Source organism: Aquarana catesbeiana, linkage group LG02 (assembly GCF_042186555.1).
Source record: "Aquarana catesbeiana isolate 2022-GZ linkage group LG02, ASM4218655v1, whole genome shotgun sequence".
In the NCBI taxonomy this organism is placed as follows: Eukaryota; Metazoa; Chordata; class Amphibia; order Anura; family Ranidae; genus Aquarana; species Aquarana catesbeiana.
Window position 1 is genome coordinate 547,092,886 of NC_133325.1, and position 15,677 is coordinate 547,108,562.

Sequence of the window (15,677 nt, forward strand, 5' to 3'; positions counted from 1 at the left end):
TGATGCAGATGTTTTATGTTGGTGTCAACGAGCCCATGTTGTTGGTGTCCACGAGTGCTTGCGGCATGTGTTCTTACCTCCTTTACAATCAGGGATGAGCTCAAGCGTGTCCAGATACTAGTCTAAATCCATTTGAGCTATTCTGTCCGGAAGCTGCCACAGCACAAAGCCAATCATAAGCATCCAAGGCATTCCCTGCCCCACATATACAAAGATTGTGTATATGTGTAGCTGTGGGGAAGGGAATCCCTCCACTGCTTATGATCTGATATGCAGTGGCAGCTTACTGGCAGGATAGCTGAGGTGGGTTTGGATGAGGATCTAAACAGGATGTGAGATGCCAGATATGGAGTCACTTTTTGACTGCCCTTGGGTAGAGCTGCACGATTAATCGTTAAAAATCATTATCACAATTTTTTCCCCCTTGCGATCTTGACAAAGTATTTTCCTGATTTTTTCTATGCAGAGAATTCTCTGCTCTGCTGAAGCCACAGCCGTCAAAAGAAAAAAAAAAAAAAAAGGAAGAAAAAAAGGGCAGTCTGCCAAGTATCATTCTTCAGCCGCAGAACCAAGTATAAAGTTTAACCACTTAAACACTAATGCCCTGTACACACGATAGGATTTTCCGATGGAAAATGTGTGATAGGACCTTGTTGTTGGAAATTCCATTCTTCAGCCGCAGAACCAAGTATAAAGTTTAACCACTTAAACACTAATGCCCTGTACACACGATAGGATTTTCCGAAGGAAAATGTGTGATAGGACCTTGTTGTTGGAAATTCCGACCGTGTGTAGGCTCCATCACACATTTTCCATAGGAATTTCCGACACACAAAGTTTGAGAGCTTGCTATAAAATTTTCCGACAACAAAATCCGTTGTCGGAAATTCCGATCGTGTGTACACAAATCCGACGCACAAAGTGCTACGCATGCTCAGCATAAATTTAGAGATGAAAGCTATTGGCTACTGCCCCGTTTATAGTCCTGACATACGTGTTTTACGTCACCGCGTTCAGAATGATCTTCCGACAACTTTGTGCGACCATGTGTATGCAAGACAAGTTTGAGCCAACATCTGTCGGAAAAAATACACGGATTTTGTTGTCGGAATGTCCAGTCAATGTCCGACCGTGTGTACAGGGCATTAACCTTTTTCTTACATTTGCTAGTTTCAAGTTAAAATCATTATTTTTTGCTAGAAAATTACTTAGAATCCCCAAACATTATTTTTTTTTTTTTTTTAGCAGAGACCCTAGGGAATAAAATGGTGGTTGTTGTAATATTTTATGTCACACTGTATTTGCGCAGAAGTCTTTCAAATGCAATTCTTTTTGGAAAAAATATACTTTAATAAATTTAAAAAAATAAAATTAACAGTAAAGTTAGCCCAATTTTTTTTTGTATAATGTGAAAAATGTTACGCCGCGAGAATCGTGAGAGAATCGTGATCTTTATTCTAAGCAAAAAATTGTGATTCTCATTTTGGCCAGAATCGTGCAGCTCTACCCTTAGGTAAGCATTCTTGAAAGCATGCAGAACACTTTCTAAAATTTAAAGTTGAGGATTCAGCTGTGATAAAGTTTGCTCTGGGACTAATTGGTTTCATTACTCATAAGATTAGTAGAGCATTTTAGTGTCTAGGGCTAACATCATACTGGTAAAAAAAAATGTACATAAGTTCATTTGTCTTATATGTCGTATATGTCAATGTACAGCTGTGTAAAAAATTGGTCTTCAATGGTAAAGTGGACATTATTTTATTTAATAAATAGCACCATAGTTGGAAACAACTCCTAGATGTAATATCTGTGAAGGAGGAAAAACAATTTTTATTAGAATGGAGTGGATGTATTAGTTGGTTCAAGTTGGGTGAGTCTCAATAGAAAAGCCTGCAGAATGTAGCATGTAAGTATGAGGCAGAGAAGACAAAGCCTGTAGGGAATATGACAGAAAGTCCACTCTCCTGTACTAGTATAGTCATTAACTGAAAAACCGCTGCTGATCCAGGAAAAAAAAAGGATGACAGATTACTGAATGTCTGCAGCCTCCCCACGCTCAGCAGACTCTTCTTTGTTGGGTGATTGCTTGCTCCATGCAGTCTCTTTGAACACAAACCACACATTGGCAGCCCAGATCAGGAAATTCAGAAAACCAAAGAGCTGATGACACAAAGAAGAAATAAGAGATAAGTGATGGATAGGAACAGGTATGTGATAAAACAGATAATCTTAAAATGTATTTTAGATCCATGCCCTAATTGGCAAAACACATAACAAATATCTTTATTAATGCATTGAATGTATATTATCAAAATAGGGAAAGATAGGCACTACTACATGCATCCTGGCAGTCGACAACAATTAAATAATGGAGGGGGGGGGGGGGGGGGTTTCATTTACTAAAGGCAATTAGAAGGTTCACTTTGCAAAGGAATTTGCACTTTTCAGGGGAATTTTCCCCAGACTTTAATGAATACAGTGAAGCTCTGCTGACTTCCATCATCCAATCATGCGCAAGCAAAAACACGGGTTGTTTTTTTTTTTTTGGTTTTTTTTTCCTTACACGTGATTGGGTATGTAAAGTGAAATTTCACCACATTAAAAAAGCTTTGAGAAAAATTTCACTTTGCATACCCAATCGTGTCTAAGGAAAAAAAAAAGTGCAACTTCTATTATGAAAATGAAGAGCCCTTAGTAAACCAACCCCTATATGTACCATGGACACATGGTGGCCATACAAACTGCAACATTTAAGCATTTTCAACCATTTTAATTCACCTTTCTTATGCAAAAATGACTAAGCATAATAATGTAACCTTCTGTTAACAGTTTCTAGCAAAGCCATCAATGATGCCATCAAATTTATTAGTGGATGTGGTAGAATGTCTTAATCCATTCAGTCATTTTTGTGGCTGAAAGTTGGTAAAAAAGTGGTTACAATTCCCTGAACATTATGAAGATCAATGAACCTGCAAGTGCAAAACGCTATGTTGTTCACAATACTGAACTCAAATCCTTGTTGTAAATTTTCCCTCTAGGCTGCTCTCAAAATTTCATTTTTTAGGAGATTTTTCTGTCATTTCAAAAGTGAGTGTTGCCTCAATGTTGCCCACGTGAGGAAGCAGATACTTTAATTCTGTTAAAATAAGAAGCACAAAGCCCATTCAACAAAAATGAGAACATAATCATATGATTGTCCTTCAGGCTTATTACAAAACTACTTATTTGTAATCCAACAATAAGCAACAATATAATGCTATCCAGCACATGTCAAAGACCAGCATTTGAGATCTAGGAAGAGAAGGGGACCATAAAAACGGAAAATTGTATACTCACCTTTCCGCAATTTTCCTTTCCTGATGCCAGTGTTAATTTCTTCGACTAAAACATTTTAGTCGACTAAAATACAACTAAAATTAAAATGGAATTTTAGTCAAAAGACTAGAATGGGACTAAAACTAAAATGCCATTTTAGTCAAAAGACTAAGATTAAAACTAAATTGTTCATACCTCAATAACATAAATAATAACATATTCGATTTTTCACTCGAGCAGTATATAATGAGTTTGGAAATTGCAGAGAAATGCTTAAATAATGCATTAAGGTTTAACTACACCCATTCGATTTTATATGACTAAAATTAGTTTTAGTCGACTAAAATGTCCTGGAGATTAAGTCGACTAATAACGACTAAAACTAAAACAATTGCAGAAGACTAAAATGGGACTAAAACTAAAATGCCACTTTACTCCTAAGACTAAAGCTAAATCGAAATTTGCTGCCAAAATTAACACTGATTGACACATCCTGACGCATCAACACACTGGGTTGTGACCTCACAACCTGACAGGATTGGTTAACTATAAATTTGAAAGCGAGACACCCTGCTTCATTCTCTGTATCTATCATCTAAAAAAGGGCGGGATGCTGTGTGCTGCCATGAAGAAAAGGAAAGGAAAGGAAAATTACGGAAAGGTGAGTATACAATTTTCCGTCTTCCTGAAGCATCATGGCAGCACACACTGGGAAATAACTCGCCAGTTGGGTGGGTACAAAAAAAAGTAGTATTTGTTTAACATGTAGCTGTAGAATTGGCTTGAATAACGGATCTTCTGAAATCTACCGTTGATAATTGGACCGAATCCACCCTATAGTGGGACATGAATGTATGTCTGGATGACCAGGTCACTGCCTTGCACATTGTCTCCAGCGAAACCCTGCAATATGCTGCCCATGAAGTTGCCACTGCCCTGGTTGAGAGAGCTTTAATGCCTTTGGGTACCGGTAGTTGTTGAATGGCATAGGTTTTCCCGATGGACTTGACTAGCCACGATGCAACAGTGCGAGGTGATGGTGATGCCATGTGACCTTTTCTGTTCCCATGAGGAATTACCAACAGATTGTCCATTTTTCGAAAGGAGGCTGTAGCCGCCAGGTAACTGCTAATAGCGGATTTTATATCTAAAGCATGTGGTTCCCCCTGGTTGTTGGTAAAGATCGGAAGATTGATGTCCTGAATGTAATGAAAAGATGTTGCCACCTTTGGAATAAAGCGGTCTGAAGGTGTCAGTACCACCCTGTCTGGGTTAAAGACCATGTAGGTTTCTGTAATCATTAATGCTTGCCTCTTTTGGCTGAGGTGATGGCGATGAGAAAGGTTAGCTTTAGTTTTAAGTCCCACAGTGAGATAGAGTCAGCCGGATGAAAAGGGGAATTTGAAAGTGCGTTCAGGACTACTGACAAATCACATGCTGGGAACGTTGGTCTTCTTGGAGGCCTGATCTTTAAACATGCCCTCATAAACTGAATCAAAAGAGGGATGTGAGACCCTATCTGAAACCCGTTTTTGCAGATAATGCTGAAACTTGCACCTTTAGGGTACTTGAGCTTAGCCCTTTAGCTAGGCCTGCTTGGAGAAATTCCAGAATCTGTGGCACCTCTGGTGATAGTGGGTTCCAGCTATTCTGAGCCACAGATTAGAACCTTTCCCCATATCCTACCGTAGGTTGTGTTAATGGTACATTTCTTAGCCTGGAGTAATGTTGATACTACCTCCTGGGAAAAGTCTTGTTCTAGGAACCTATTTCTCTCAATCACCATGCCATTAGGTACAGTTTCTCCGGAGGCGGGTGAAGGAACTGCCCCCAGTAAAGAAGATCCTGAGTCACCGGGAGAGGTAGTGCATCTTCCAGACTGAGCTGCAATAGGGTCGTGAACCATAGTCTCCTCAGCCAAAAGTGGAATACTGCTATTACTGAAGCTGATGACCTCCAGATTCTGGAGAGGAACCTCGCAATTAGTGGCGTTGGTGGAAATATGTATCCTAGTCGAAAGTTCCACGGATAGAGAAGGCAGTCTACTCCTTCGGCTGATGGGTATGCTGCTCTCGAGAGAAACCTCTGCCACTTGGCATTTGTAGGTGTCGCTGCCAGATCGATATCAGGAATTCCCCAAGTTTTGGTCAGAAGACTGAAGGCTTGGTGGTTCAGAAACCATTCGTTGTTTGACAGGAACTCCCTGCTCAAACAGTCGGCCAGTAGGTTCTGTGCTGCAGGAATGTACACAGCTTTCAGATCCGTTAGGGCGAACATCCTCCAGTAATGTATTGCTTCTGGTAACTCCCTGTCTCTGAATGTACGCCACCATGTTGTCCATCCGAATTATAACGTTCCTTCCCTTCAAAGATGATCCAAAAGTTAGGAGGTCTTAAAAAGCTGCTCTGAACTCGCATATATTTTTGACACTACCCCCTGCGCCTGGAACTACTTCCGGTTCTGGAGGGACTATAGGCCTGTGCTTCCTGAGGTTGCCGGCATGCGTTCACCACCATATCATCTGTTTCACATTCCTGTGAATGGAAATTGTCTGAAGCATTGATGCTCCATTCCACTGACTGAGAAATGAGGTTTGCAGCATTCTCATGTGCCATTGCGTCCATTGGATCATTGGTAGAGTGGCAGACATAGAGCCCAGGATGCTCAGACAAGCTCTGGCTGGAAGTAATTTTGCTGTCATTAACTTCTTTATCTTCTGGATTAAGAGAATTACCTTTTCCTGAGGTAGCTGTACTTTGTTCGACTGGGTATTTAGTTCCACCCCTAGAAAACTCGTGTTTTGTGTGGGCTGAAGGTTGCTCTTTTCCCAGTTGATTAACCAACCGAAGCTCTGGAGCGTTGTGAGTAATATACTCTGATGATGAATCAACGCTTCTCGGCTGTCTGCTAAAAGCAGAATGCCATCCAGATAATGATGCAATCTTAGGCCTTTTTTCCTTAGAAATGCGATTACAGGAAGCAGAATCTTGGTAAAGTTCACTTCCACAGCTTTTAAACAAACCCCCACATCTGCTAATCGTAAACTTTTGGACCAGGCTTGCACAGAATTAGACGTATGTCTCATTGATCAGGCAGAACGCGCACTGCACTGATCTGGCCAGCATTGGTATATCAAAGCAAACAAACCAAATCCAATGCTGGCCAAAAGGTTACGTACTTTCAATCCCATCTCCTATTACTTCACACACCCGACATAACATACTTACTAGCAACTTGGTCCGGATGCTAGACGATTTCTACCATAGACTCGCTACCTTGTACTCTGCCCAAGACCTCACCAACAGACAGGATATAGCAGATTTTTTGCAGCGCATTTCACTGCCTACCATATCCATGGTGCATATGGACCTTATGGACTGTGACGTATTAAACACTTAAAAGTAGGGAAGAGGCCAGGCCCGGATGGCTTTGCGGCACTTTACTTTATAGAAAGCTAGTGGACGTGTTAGCCTCTCCGTTGACGGCCATGTTTAATTTAGTTAAAAATGGTCAGTACTTGTCGCCTGATCTTCTGACAGCTAGTATAGTTATGTTGCCAAAACCTGAACGTGATCACTCCTCTTGGGCCAATTTCTGACCTATATCTTTAATTAACATTGATATGAAGATCCGCACCAAAATTTTGGCTAACCGTTTGAACTCCTTCCTCCCCCGTTTAATTAAAAAGACCAAGTATGTTTTGTACCACAGAGACAGGCAGGGGATGCCATTAGGAGAATCATCCAATTGCATCACCTTGCCCATATCCGTTCCCTGGAAACTATGCTTTTGTCACTGGATGTGAACAAAGCCTTTGACACTTTGTCTTGGCCTCATCTCATGAGAGTACTCCGCCACTATGGCTTTGGTACTTTCTTTCTAAGTTGGCTGGTGGCACTGTACGATGCCCCATAGGCTAAAATTAAATAATATGGGTTTGAATCCTCTATTTTTCCTATTCGGAGGGGCACTCGACAGGACTGCCCACTTTCGCCTCTCTTGTTTGTCCTGCCTATGGAACCACAAGCGGAGGCAATCCGTTCACATCCAGATATAAAAAGGTATTGAAGTGGCGGGTTCTGCTCATAAGATCTCCTTGTTTGCAGATGACATCCTATTGACCCTGACATCACCCAGAATATCGTTGCCTAATTTATTCTCCCTTTTGGAGACCTTTGTGCCTCTTTCGGGTCTACATGTTAACCCTACTAAGTCTAAGGCGATGTCTGTAATCCTTTCCTACCCGGAACTGACCTCTCTAAAAGCAAATTTCCCATTTCAATGGCTCCCCTCATTGCCCTATCTGGGTATACGCCTCACTCCTAAATATGATGGACTGTACCAGGCCAATTTCACTCCTCTTTAGAAAGCTCACTGACATGCTATCCTCCTGGTCCTACCTCCCGCTATCCTGGTTTGGTAGGATCTCTGCGGTTCGCATGACCTACCTCCCGAAACTGTTATATCTCTTTCGAGTATTAGCAGTCCTGATCGCCTCCTATATATTACGAATCCACCAACACAAGCTCTAGAAATACGTCTGGGATTCCACACGACCCCGGATCAATAAGCGGATTTTGTACGCTCTGCAGATCAAGGGAGATCTTTCGGTCCCCAATCTTCAGGCATACTACACGACAGCAAACATAGCCCCACTATCTCACCTTCATAACACATATTAAATGCCGCTATGGGCTACGATTGTCCTGTTTAAATCTCACCCTATTCCCATTTCCTCTGTACCCTGGCTTCTAGGGGTGCTGAAATTAATCGTTGCATCGATGCATCGCGTTTCGGGTGTCCCCGATGCGGCATCGATGCATAAGGACCAGAAAATCGTTTGCGGGTGACGTCATGACGACTAGCCCCGTCCCTCCCGGGAAAGCGCTCGGTGCTTTTTAAAAAACTATGTCACTTTATACTGAATTTCACAGTAGTATGATACATGTGACTCCCGGCCCGTCCTGCCCCTCTCCGCTCTCCTCTCCGACGTCAGCGGGGAATTTTCAGCCCTGCCCGCCTCTCCTCTGATACAATAGCTATAGTCAGTGGGCGTGCTGAGAATTCCCCGCTAACATCAGGACTCAGGAGACGTGAGAGGAGAGCGGAGAGGGGCGGGACGGGCTGGGAGTCACATGTATCGTACTACTGTGAAATTCGGTATGAAGTGACATAGTTTTTTAAAAAGCACATACAGCGGGGCACATCATCCATTGTAATACAGCATTTATTAAAATAAAGTAATTTTAACAACAGTAAGAAGACAGTAGAGTACAAATGTGTACTCTACTTCTACTTACACCTCTCGCTTCGTGCTGACAGGTCCCTGGCTATCCTGTGCACATTCCACTGTTAACTCCTAGTGTGCTGGAAGGTGCAGACAGGAATGCCAAGGAACTGTCAGCACCAGTGGTGGCCCGTGTATTGTGTGTGTGTGGGGGGGGGGGTTAGTGAAATGATGACTGCATTTAATGGGCACAGGTGGCTGCGTTTGATGGGCACAGTGGCTGCGTTTGACGGGCACAGTGGCTGCGTATGACGGGCACAGTGGCTGCGTATGACGGGCACAGTGGCTGCGTTTGACGGGCACAGTGGCTGCGTTTGATGGGGGAGGTTCAATATTTTTCAGTTTTTTTGCGCCCCCCCCAAAAAAATTTTGCGCACCAGCTGCCACTGGTCAGCACAGAGACAGTACAGAGAACTTCACAGGGCTGTTTTTCATCTGTGGATTGTTTTCCCTCCTGACCTCCCAGCAGCAGTGTGTGTGAATTCCTTTACCCTGCAGTGCACCGGATTACTGCACTTTTTAAGGGAGTGAGGTTATTTTTAATTCAAAGCGGAGTTCCAGTCAATTTTTTGTTTATTAAAAGTCAGCAGCTACAAAAAAAGTGTATCTTCTGACTTTAATAAAAAGACACTCACCTGTCCCACAATCCAGCGACGTGGCCACCCAAACCCTCCCTTCTCTCCCCCACCTGTCCACAGCGCTGGCAATACTACTGTGGGCATCCGGCTGTGACAGCTTGCAGCTTCACAGCCGGGGGCGCATGTCTCACTGCGCTGTCCTGCATAGCAATCTTTTGGGAACTGTGATGTGTCCCAGAAGATTGCAGGGTGGAAGGGCCGCCTAGGCGGCCCAAGCAGAAGTGGGAGCTCGTCGGTAATCATGATGCATCGCAGAATCGAATCATGAGACCAGTGAAGATGCGCACCCCTACTGGCTTCCTCCCACAAAATGCCCTCACGGGTTTGGGCCGTGTATGACACACTCTTCGCCATAGGATTCTGTTAAATTTTCGGCAGGACTACTATCCCCCCACTTACCATTACTGCGACTTACTCACTGCCCTTTATTTCCCCCAGTTGTGAGAATCCTAAACAATTTTCGTGGTGGACGGATAATTGATTCACTGATGTTCATTCTCTGGTCACCCCTACGAGAATAATAACATTCGATGTTCTTAGATCTTCCCATTATATCCCCTTTTGGGAACATTATAGTTACTTTCAAATTAAACACTTCCTCCAACAACTCAAAGGCCCGACCTACCCCATACACCTTGACCCCCTTTGAAAGCATCTGCAGGGCTAAACCCCATTCGCCGGGATTAATATCTTTACTTTACTCTTCAATCATTTCCTCTAGGAAACCCCCAGTGAGATCGTACCATCCCCAGTGGGAGAGAGACTTTGGTAAACAATTGGACCCAGAAGACTGGCAGATCATGACGATAGCCCTTACGAAGAGTTCTAGGAATGTTCTCAATCTGGAAAAAGCATACAAAGTGTTATATAGATGGTATTAGATGCCAGCTAGACTAGCTCCTTTTATTACTTCCTATTTCCCTCACTGTTACCAGGGTTGTTCACAGGAAGGCACCATGGCACACAATTGGTGGACTTGTCTTAAAGTATGTAGACTATGGGTCAGGGTCTATACTCTCCTTCGCAATATGCTCTATTCCAACCTTAACCACTTCAGCCCCGGAAGGATTTACCCCCTTCCTGACCAGAACAGGTTTTACAATTTGGCACTGCGTCGCTTTAACTGCTAATTGCGCGGTCATGCAATGCTGTACCCAAACAAAATTTGCGTCCTTTTCTTCCCACAAATAGAGCTTTCTTTTGATGGTATTTGATCACCTCTGCGGTTTTTATTTTTTGCGTTATAAACGGAAAAAGACCAAAAATTTTGAAAAAAAAAATATTTTCTACTTTTTGTTATAAAAAAAATCCAATAAACTCAATTTTAGTCATACATTTAGGCCAAAATGTATTTGGCCACATGTCTTTGGTAAAAAAAAATGTCAATAAGTGTATATTTATTGGTTTGCGCAAAAGTTATAGCGTCTACAAACTACGATACATTTTCTGGAATTTACACAGCTTTTAGTTTATCACTGCCTATGTCATTTCTTGAGGTGCTAAAATGGCAGGGCAGTACAACCTCCCCCCAAATGACCCCATTTTGGAAAGTAGACACCCCACGGAAATTGCTGAGAGGCATGTTGAGCCCATTGAATATTAATTTTTTTGTCCCAAGTGATTGAATAATGACAAAAAAAAAAAAATTACAAAAAGTTGTCACTAAATGATATATTGCTCACACAGGCCATGGGCATATGTGGAATTGCACCCCAAAATACATTCAGCTGCTTCTCCTGAGTATGGGGATACCACATGTGTGGGACTTTTTGTAAGCCTAGCCGCATACGGGGCCCCGAAAACCAATCACCGCCTTCAGGATTTCTAAGGGCGTAAATTTTTGATTTCACAACTCACTACCTATCACAGTTTTGAAAGCCATAAAATGCCCAGATGGCACAACCCCCCCCCCCCCCCAAATGACCCCATTTTGGAAAGTAGACCGACTCTTGCATTCGCCTTTGCGCGAGAGCAGGGGGGCAGGGGGGGACAGGGGTGCTTTTTTTTTTTTTTTTTTTCCTTTATTTTTTAACTTATTTTTAAACTGTTCCTTTCATTTTTTTTATCATTTTTATTGTTATCTCAGGGAATGTAAATATCCCCTATGATAGCAATAGGTAGTGACAGGTACTCTTTTTTGAAAAAATTGGGGTCTATTAGACCCTAGATCTCTCCTCTGCCCTCAAAGCAACTGACCACACCAAGATCGGTGTGATAAAATGCCTTCCCAATTTCCCAATGGCGCTGTTTACATCCGGCGAAATCTAAGTCATGAAATGCTCGTAGCTTCCCGTTTCTTAGGCCATAGAGATGTTTGGAGCCACTCTGGTCTCTGATCAGCTCTATGGTCAGCTGGCTGAATCACCGGCTGCATTCTCAGGTTCCCTGTTGGGACAGGAGAGCCAGAGAAAAACATGGAAGACGGTGGGAGGGGTCATTCCCTCCCACTGCTTGTAAAAGCAGTCTAGAGGCTAATTAGCCACTAGGATTGCTTTTACATGAAAGCCGACCGCTGGCTGAAAAGAATGATACCAAGATGATACCTAAACCTGCAGGCATCATTCTGGTATAACCACTCAAAGTCCAGCAACATACCAGTACGTTGCTGGTCCTTGTTGGGCATATATTGTAATCTTTTTTTTTTCATGCAGCCTGTGGGCTGAAGGAAAAAAAGAGATTGATCGGTAGGTATGCCCACCATTAGAATACCTCCCTTCATCCACCCACTTCTCATGATGGGCATACATGCACCATTTATGTATGCCGAAGCATAGGGGCATCCTACCGCAAAAGGTAGGAGCAAAACGCTCCTCCGCCCCTGCTGCCCCCATGCTTCGGCATATATCACCTCCGCTGGAGTCACGGCTTTATATATCGTGGGAGCAAACGCTGTTGCTGTCAAGATAGATAAATCCGCGCTGCAGCTGAATGGCGTACCTGAAGACAAAAAATGTTTAACGATAAAACACAGTAAACAGTAAAGTATAAAAAATTGCATACCTGAAAAGCAAACATGATAAAACATAACAATAAAACATTGCAGAATAGAATACAGTAAAAAAGAGCAGAACAATAGACAGAGAAGAGAGAGGAGAGAGAGAAGAGAGAGAAGAGAGAGAAGAGAGAGAGAACACAATAAAACAACAACTATTTTTTTTTTTTACTTTATATTTTTTTTGTGTTTTTTTTTTTTAACACTTTTTTTTGTTCGGGTCTCTCAAATGCGATGGCATCTTGGGAGACCCTGTGAAAGTGTGCCTAGTCTGTGCAATGCTGTACGCTATGCTAATACTCAACTAGTGTATGGTAGCGTTCAAAATATTCACCAATGCAAAGACCAGGATTGTCAGGACAGGAGGGACAATAATAGCGGGTGTCAGGCCTATATCCGTGCTTGCTGCAGACACAACATCTTTTTTGGGGGGGGGTTCGTTGGGTAGGGGTACTCGGGAGGACATAAAGAAAATGCCTCTCATGCAGCCGACTGCATTTGGTTGGGGATGTGAATGGGGGAAGTACAGGTGCTGCAGAAGTGGTGGGTTCCCAATTAGGATTGGCGAATGCAGCAGGAAGGGCATTATGGGCACGATGGGCCTGTGTTTGTCTTCTTCTTGGTGGCAGCGGGACACTACTTGTGCTTGCCACCTCACCAGCTTGAACTGCACTTATGGGACTCGCCACGTCACCAAGTGTTACTGCAGTGCTGGTTTGACTACGACCAGGATGTACTAGGCCGCTGGTGCTTGCCAGTTCACCAAAACGCTACCAAAAAAACTGTTAGCGATCGCAGGGATCAGGCCTGACTCTGCGAACGCTGCAGTTATGCGTTTAGTGTTTTGTAAGTGACAGTGATCGATCGATACTGCACATGGGTGGGCTGGGCTGGGCGGAGGGGCAAAACGCAGGTGCTAGCAGGCATCTGGGCTGATCCCGCTAACACTGCGTTTTTGGGAACCCTAAACTGCTGGGGACGCTAGTATAGATCTGATCGGATCGGATATTGATCCGTTCAGATACTATACCACTAAGGGAGGTGTACAGTGGGTGCGTGGGTGTTATCACTACTGGCACTAACCTGATGCTGCCTGGGGCTGGTGCTTGCCAGTTCACCAAAATGCTGCCAAAAAAAACTTAGCGATCGCAGGGATCAGGCCTGACTCTGCAAACGCTGCAGTTATGCGTTTAGTGTTTTGTAAGTGACAGTGATCGATCGATACTGCACTTGGGTGGGCTGGGCCAGGCAGAGGGGCAAAACGCAAAACGCAGATATTGATCCGTTCAGATACTATACCACTAAGGGAGGTGTACAGTGCGTGCGTGGGTGTTAGCGGTACTGGCACTAACCTGACGCTGCTTGCCAGTTCACCAAAAAAACTGTTAGTGATTGCAGGGATCAGGCCTGACTCTGCGAACACTGTGGTTATGCGTTTAGTGTTTTGTAAGTGACAGTGATTGATCGATACTGCACTTGGCTGGGCTGGGCTGGGCTGGGCCGGGCGGAGGGGCAAAACGCAGGTGCTAGCAGGTATCTGGGCTGATCCCGCTAACCCTGCGTTTTTGGGAACCCTAAACTGCTGGGGACACTAGTATAGATCTGATCGGATCAGATATTGATCCGTTCAGATACTATACCACTAAGGGAGGTGTACGGTGCTTGCGTGGGTGTTAGCGGTACTGGCGCTAACCTGACGCTGCCTGGGGCAACGCAGACCCTATCTGACCCTAAAACCTAACTTATATCACCGCCGGGCGATCAGGGGACTAAACCTTTATTCGGTAATAAACGGCGGGTGCCCTGACACTATAAAAATAAACCAACTAACCAGCGTCACCCGTAACAGTTATACGGTGATCACTGGTGAAAGGGTTAACTAGAGGGCAATCAAGGGGTTAAAACCTTTATTAGGTAGTATATGGGGTTCCCTGACGCTATAAAACGCTGACGGCGAACGTATATATTTACCTCCCTAACTAGCGTCACCAGTGACACTAATACAGCAATCAGAAAAACGATTGCTTAGTGACACTGGCGACGGGGGGTGATCAAGGGGTTAAAACTTTATTGGGGGGGTTAGGGGGGTACCATAGACCTAAAGGGGGCTAACACTAACTGCCCTACCACACTAATGCCCCGTACACACGGTCGGATTTTCCGACGGAAAATGTGTGATAGGACCTTGTTGTCGGAAATTCTGACTGTGTGTGGGCTCCATCACACATTTTCCATCGGAATTTCCGACACACAAAGTTTGAGAGCAGGATATAAAATTTTCCGACAACAAAATCCATTGTCGGAAATTCGTGAGGGGGGGGGGGGTCACGAATGGATGGCCTCCCCCTCACCTCTCATCGCTCCTGGACAAAAGCCGACCGCCTCGGGCACCGGGGGGGGGGGCGATTGGACCACCCGCAGGAGGCAGATCACGAACAGGTACGTGATTTTGCCTGCCCGTGCCATTCTGCCGACGTATATCGTCGTGAGGCGGTCGGCAACTGGTTAAAAGAGACCCCTATGAAGCCCTTCTGTTTAAACCTATCATTGAACTCCTTTCTCTTTTCGCCCGGAACGCCAATTGGCCCTGCATCTTTTTAATGCAACTAAGTTGACAATTGCGAGGGCATGGAAAACCCCTGTACTCAGCTTCGAAGCAGTTAAAAATCGCATGAATGACATTATAATAATGAGAAACTGGCAGCCCTTACCTCTGATACTCACAATAAATTTCTCAGGGTCTGGCAACCATGGATATCATACAACCGATCCTCCATATTCAATAACCTACTTCTTTAAATTTAAGGGTCTCTGGATGCCCCCCCCCCCCGATGGACTCTTCCCCTTTTTCTCTCCTTTTCTCTCCTCCTTCTCTTTTTTCTCTCTTATGTCCCCCTTGTTGTTTACAGTCTAACCATTCCCTTTCTTTTTCTGTATGCTTTTCTCTGACACTCCTGGTTTCCAGGAGTTGGTCCAGTGAAGATGGTTACAGTGAAAAATACATAAAAAATAAAAAACCAAAACAAAAAAATTATTTTTCTCTTATCCATAATCAATATGCAGTTAATCTATGTATGTATGCACTCCTTTTTATCACTTGGGCTTTCCGAGCCTTTGCCTACCATACAGTATACTCTGGGGCATTGAATGATCTTTATCGTAACGTACCACTGCTGTTTTCTATTGTACTGATGAATACTGTACCATGTATATAGCATACTTTGTTGGGATCTTCTTCTTCATCTTATGTTTGATGTAACCATCACACTGTTGCACTAATCTGTTGAATTTACTTTTCTACCAATAAAGACTTTGTAAAAGAATCTTGGTAAAGGTCCTGGGGGCAGAAGAGATGCTGAATGGTAGGCACTTAAACTGGAAATGCTGGTGGTTGACTGAGAAACGAAGGTATCTTTGAAAGGCAGGGTGTATAGGCACGTGTAGG

The 15,677-nt window shown here is 43.7% G+C and overlaps 1 protein-coding gene across 1 annotated transcript in view; it reads right to left on the bottom strand.

The window, feature by feature from the left end:
• Positions 1-1,742: 1,742 nt before the first annotated feature.
• The window catches only part of SYPL2 (synaptophysin like 2), a 128,686-nt gene continuing 114,751 nt past the window's right edge, over positions 1,743-15,677 (bottom strand). Inside the window, exon 6 of the mRNA XM_073615903.1 lies at positions 1,743-2,160. Within this exon, the coding sequence (XP_073472004.1) occupies positions 2,029-2,160 (132 nt within the window). The 3' untranslated portion in view covers positions 1,743-2,028. The remainder of the gene's footprint in view (positions 2,161-15,677) is intronic.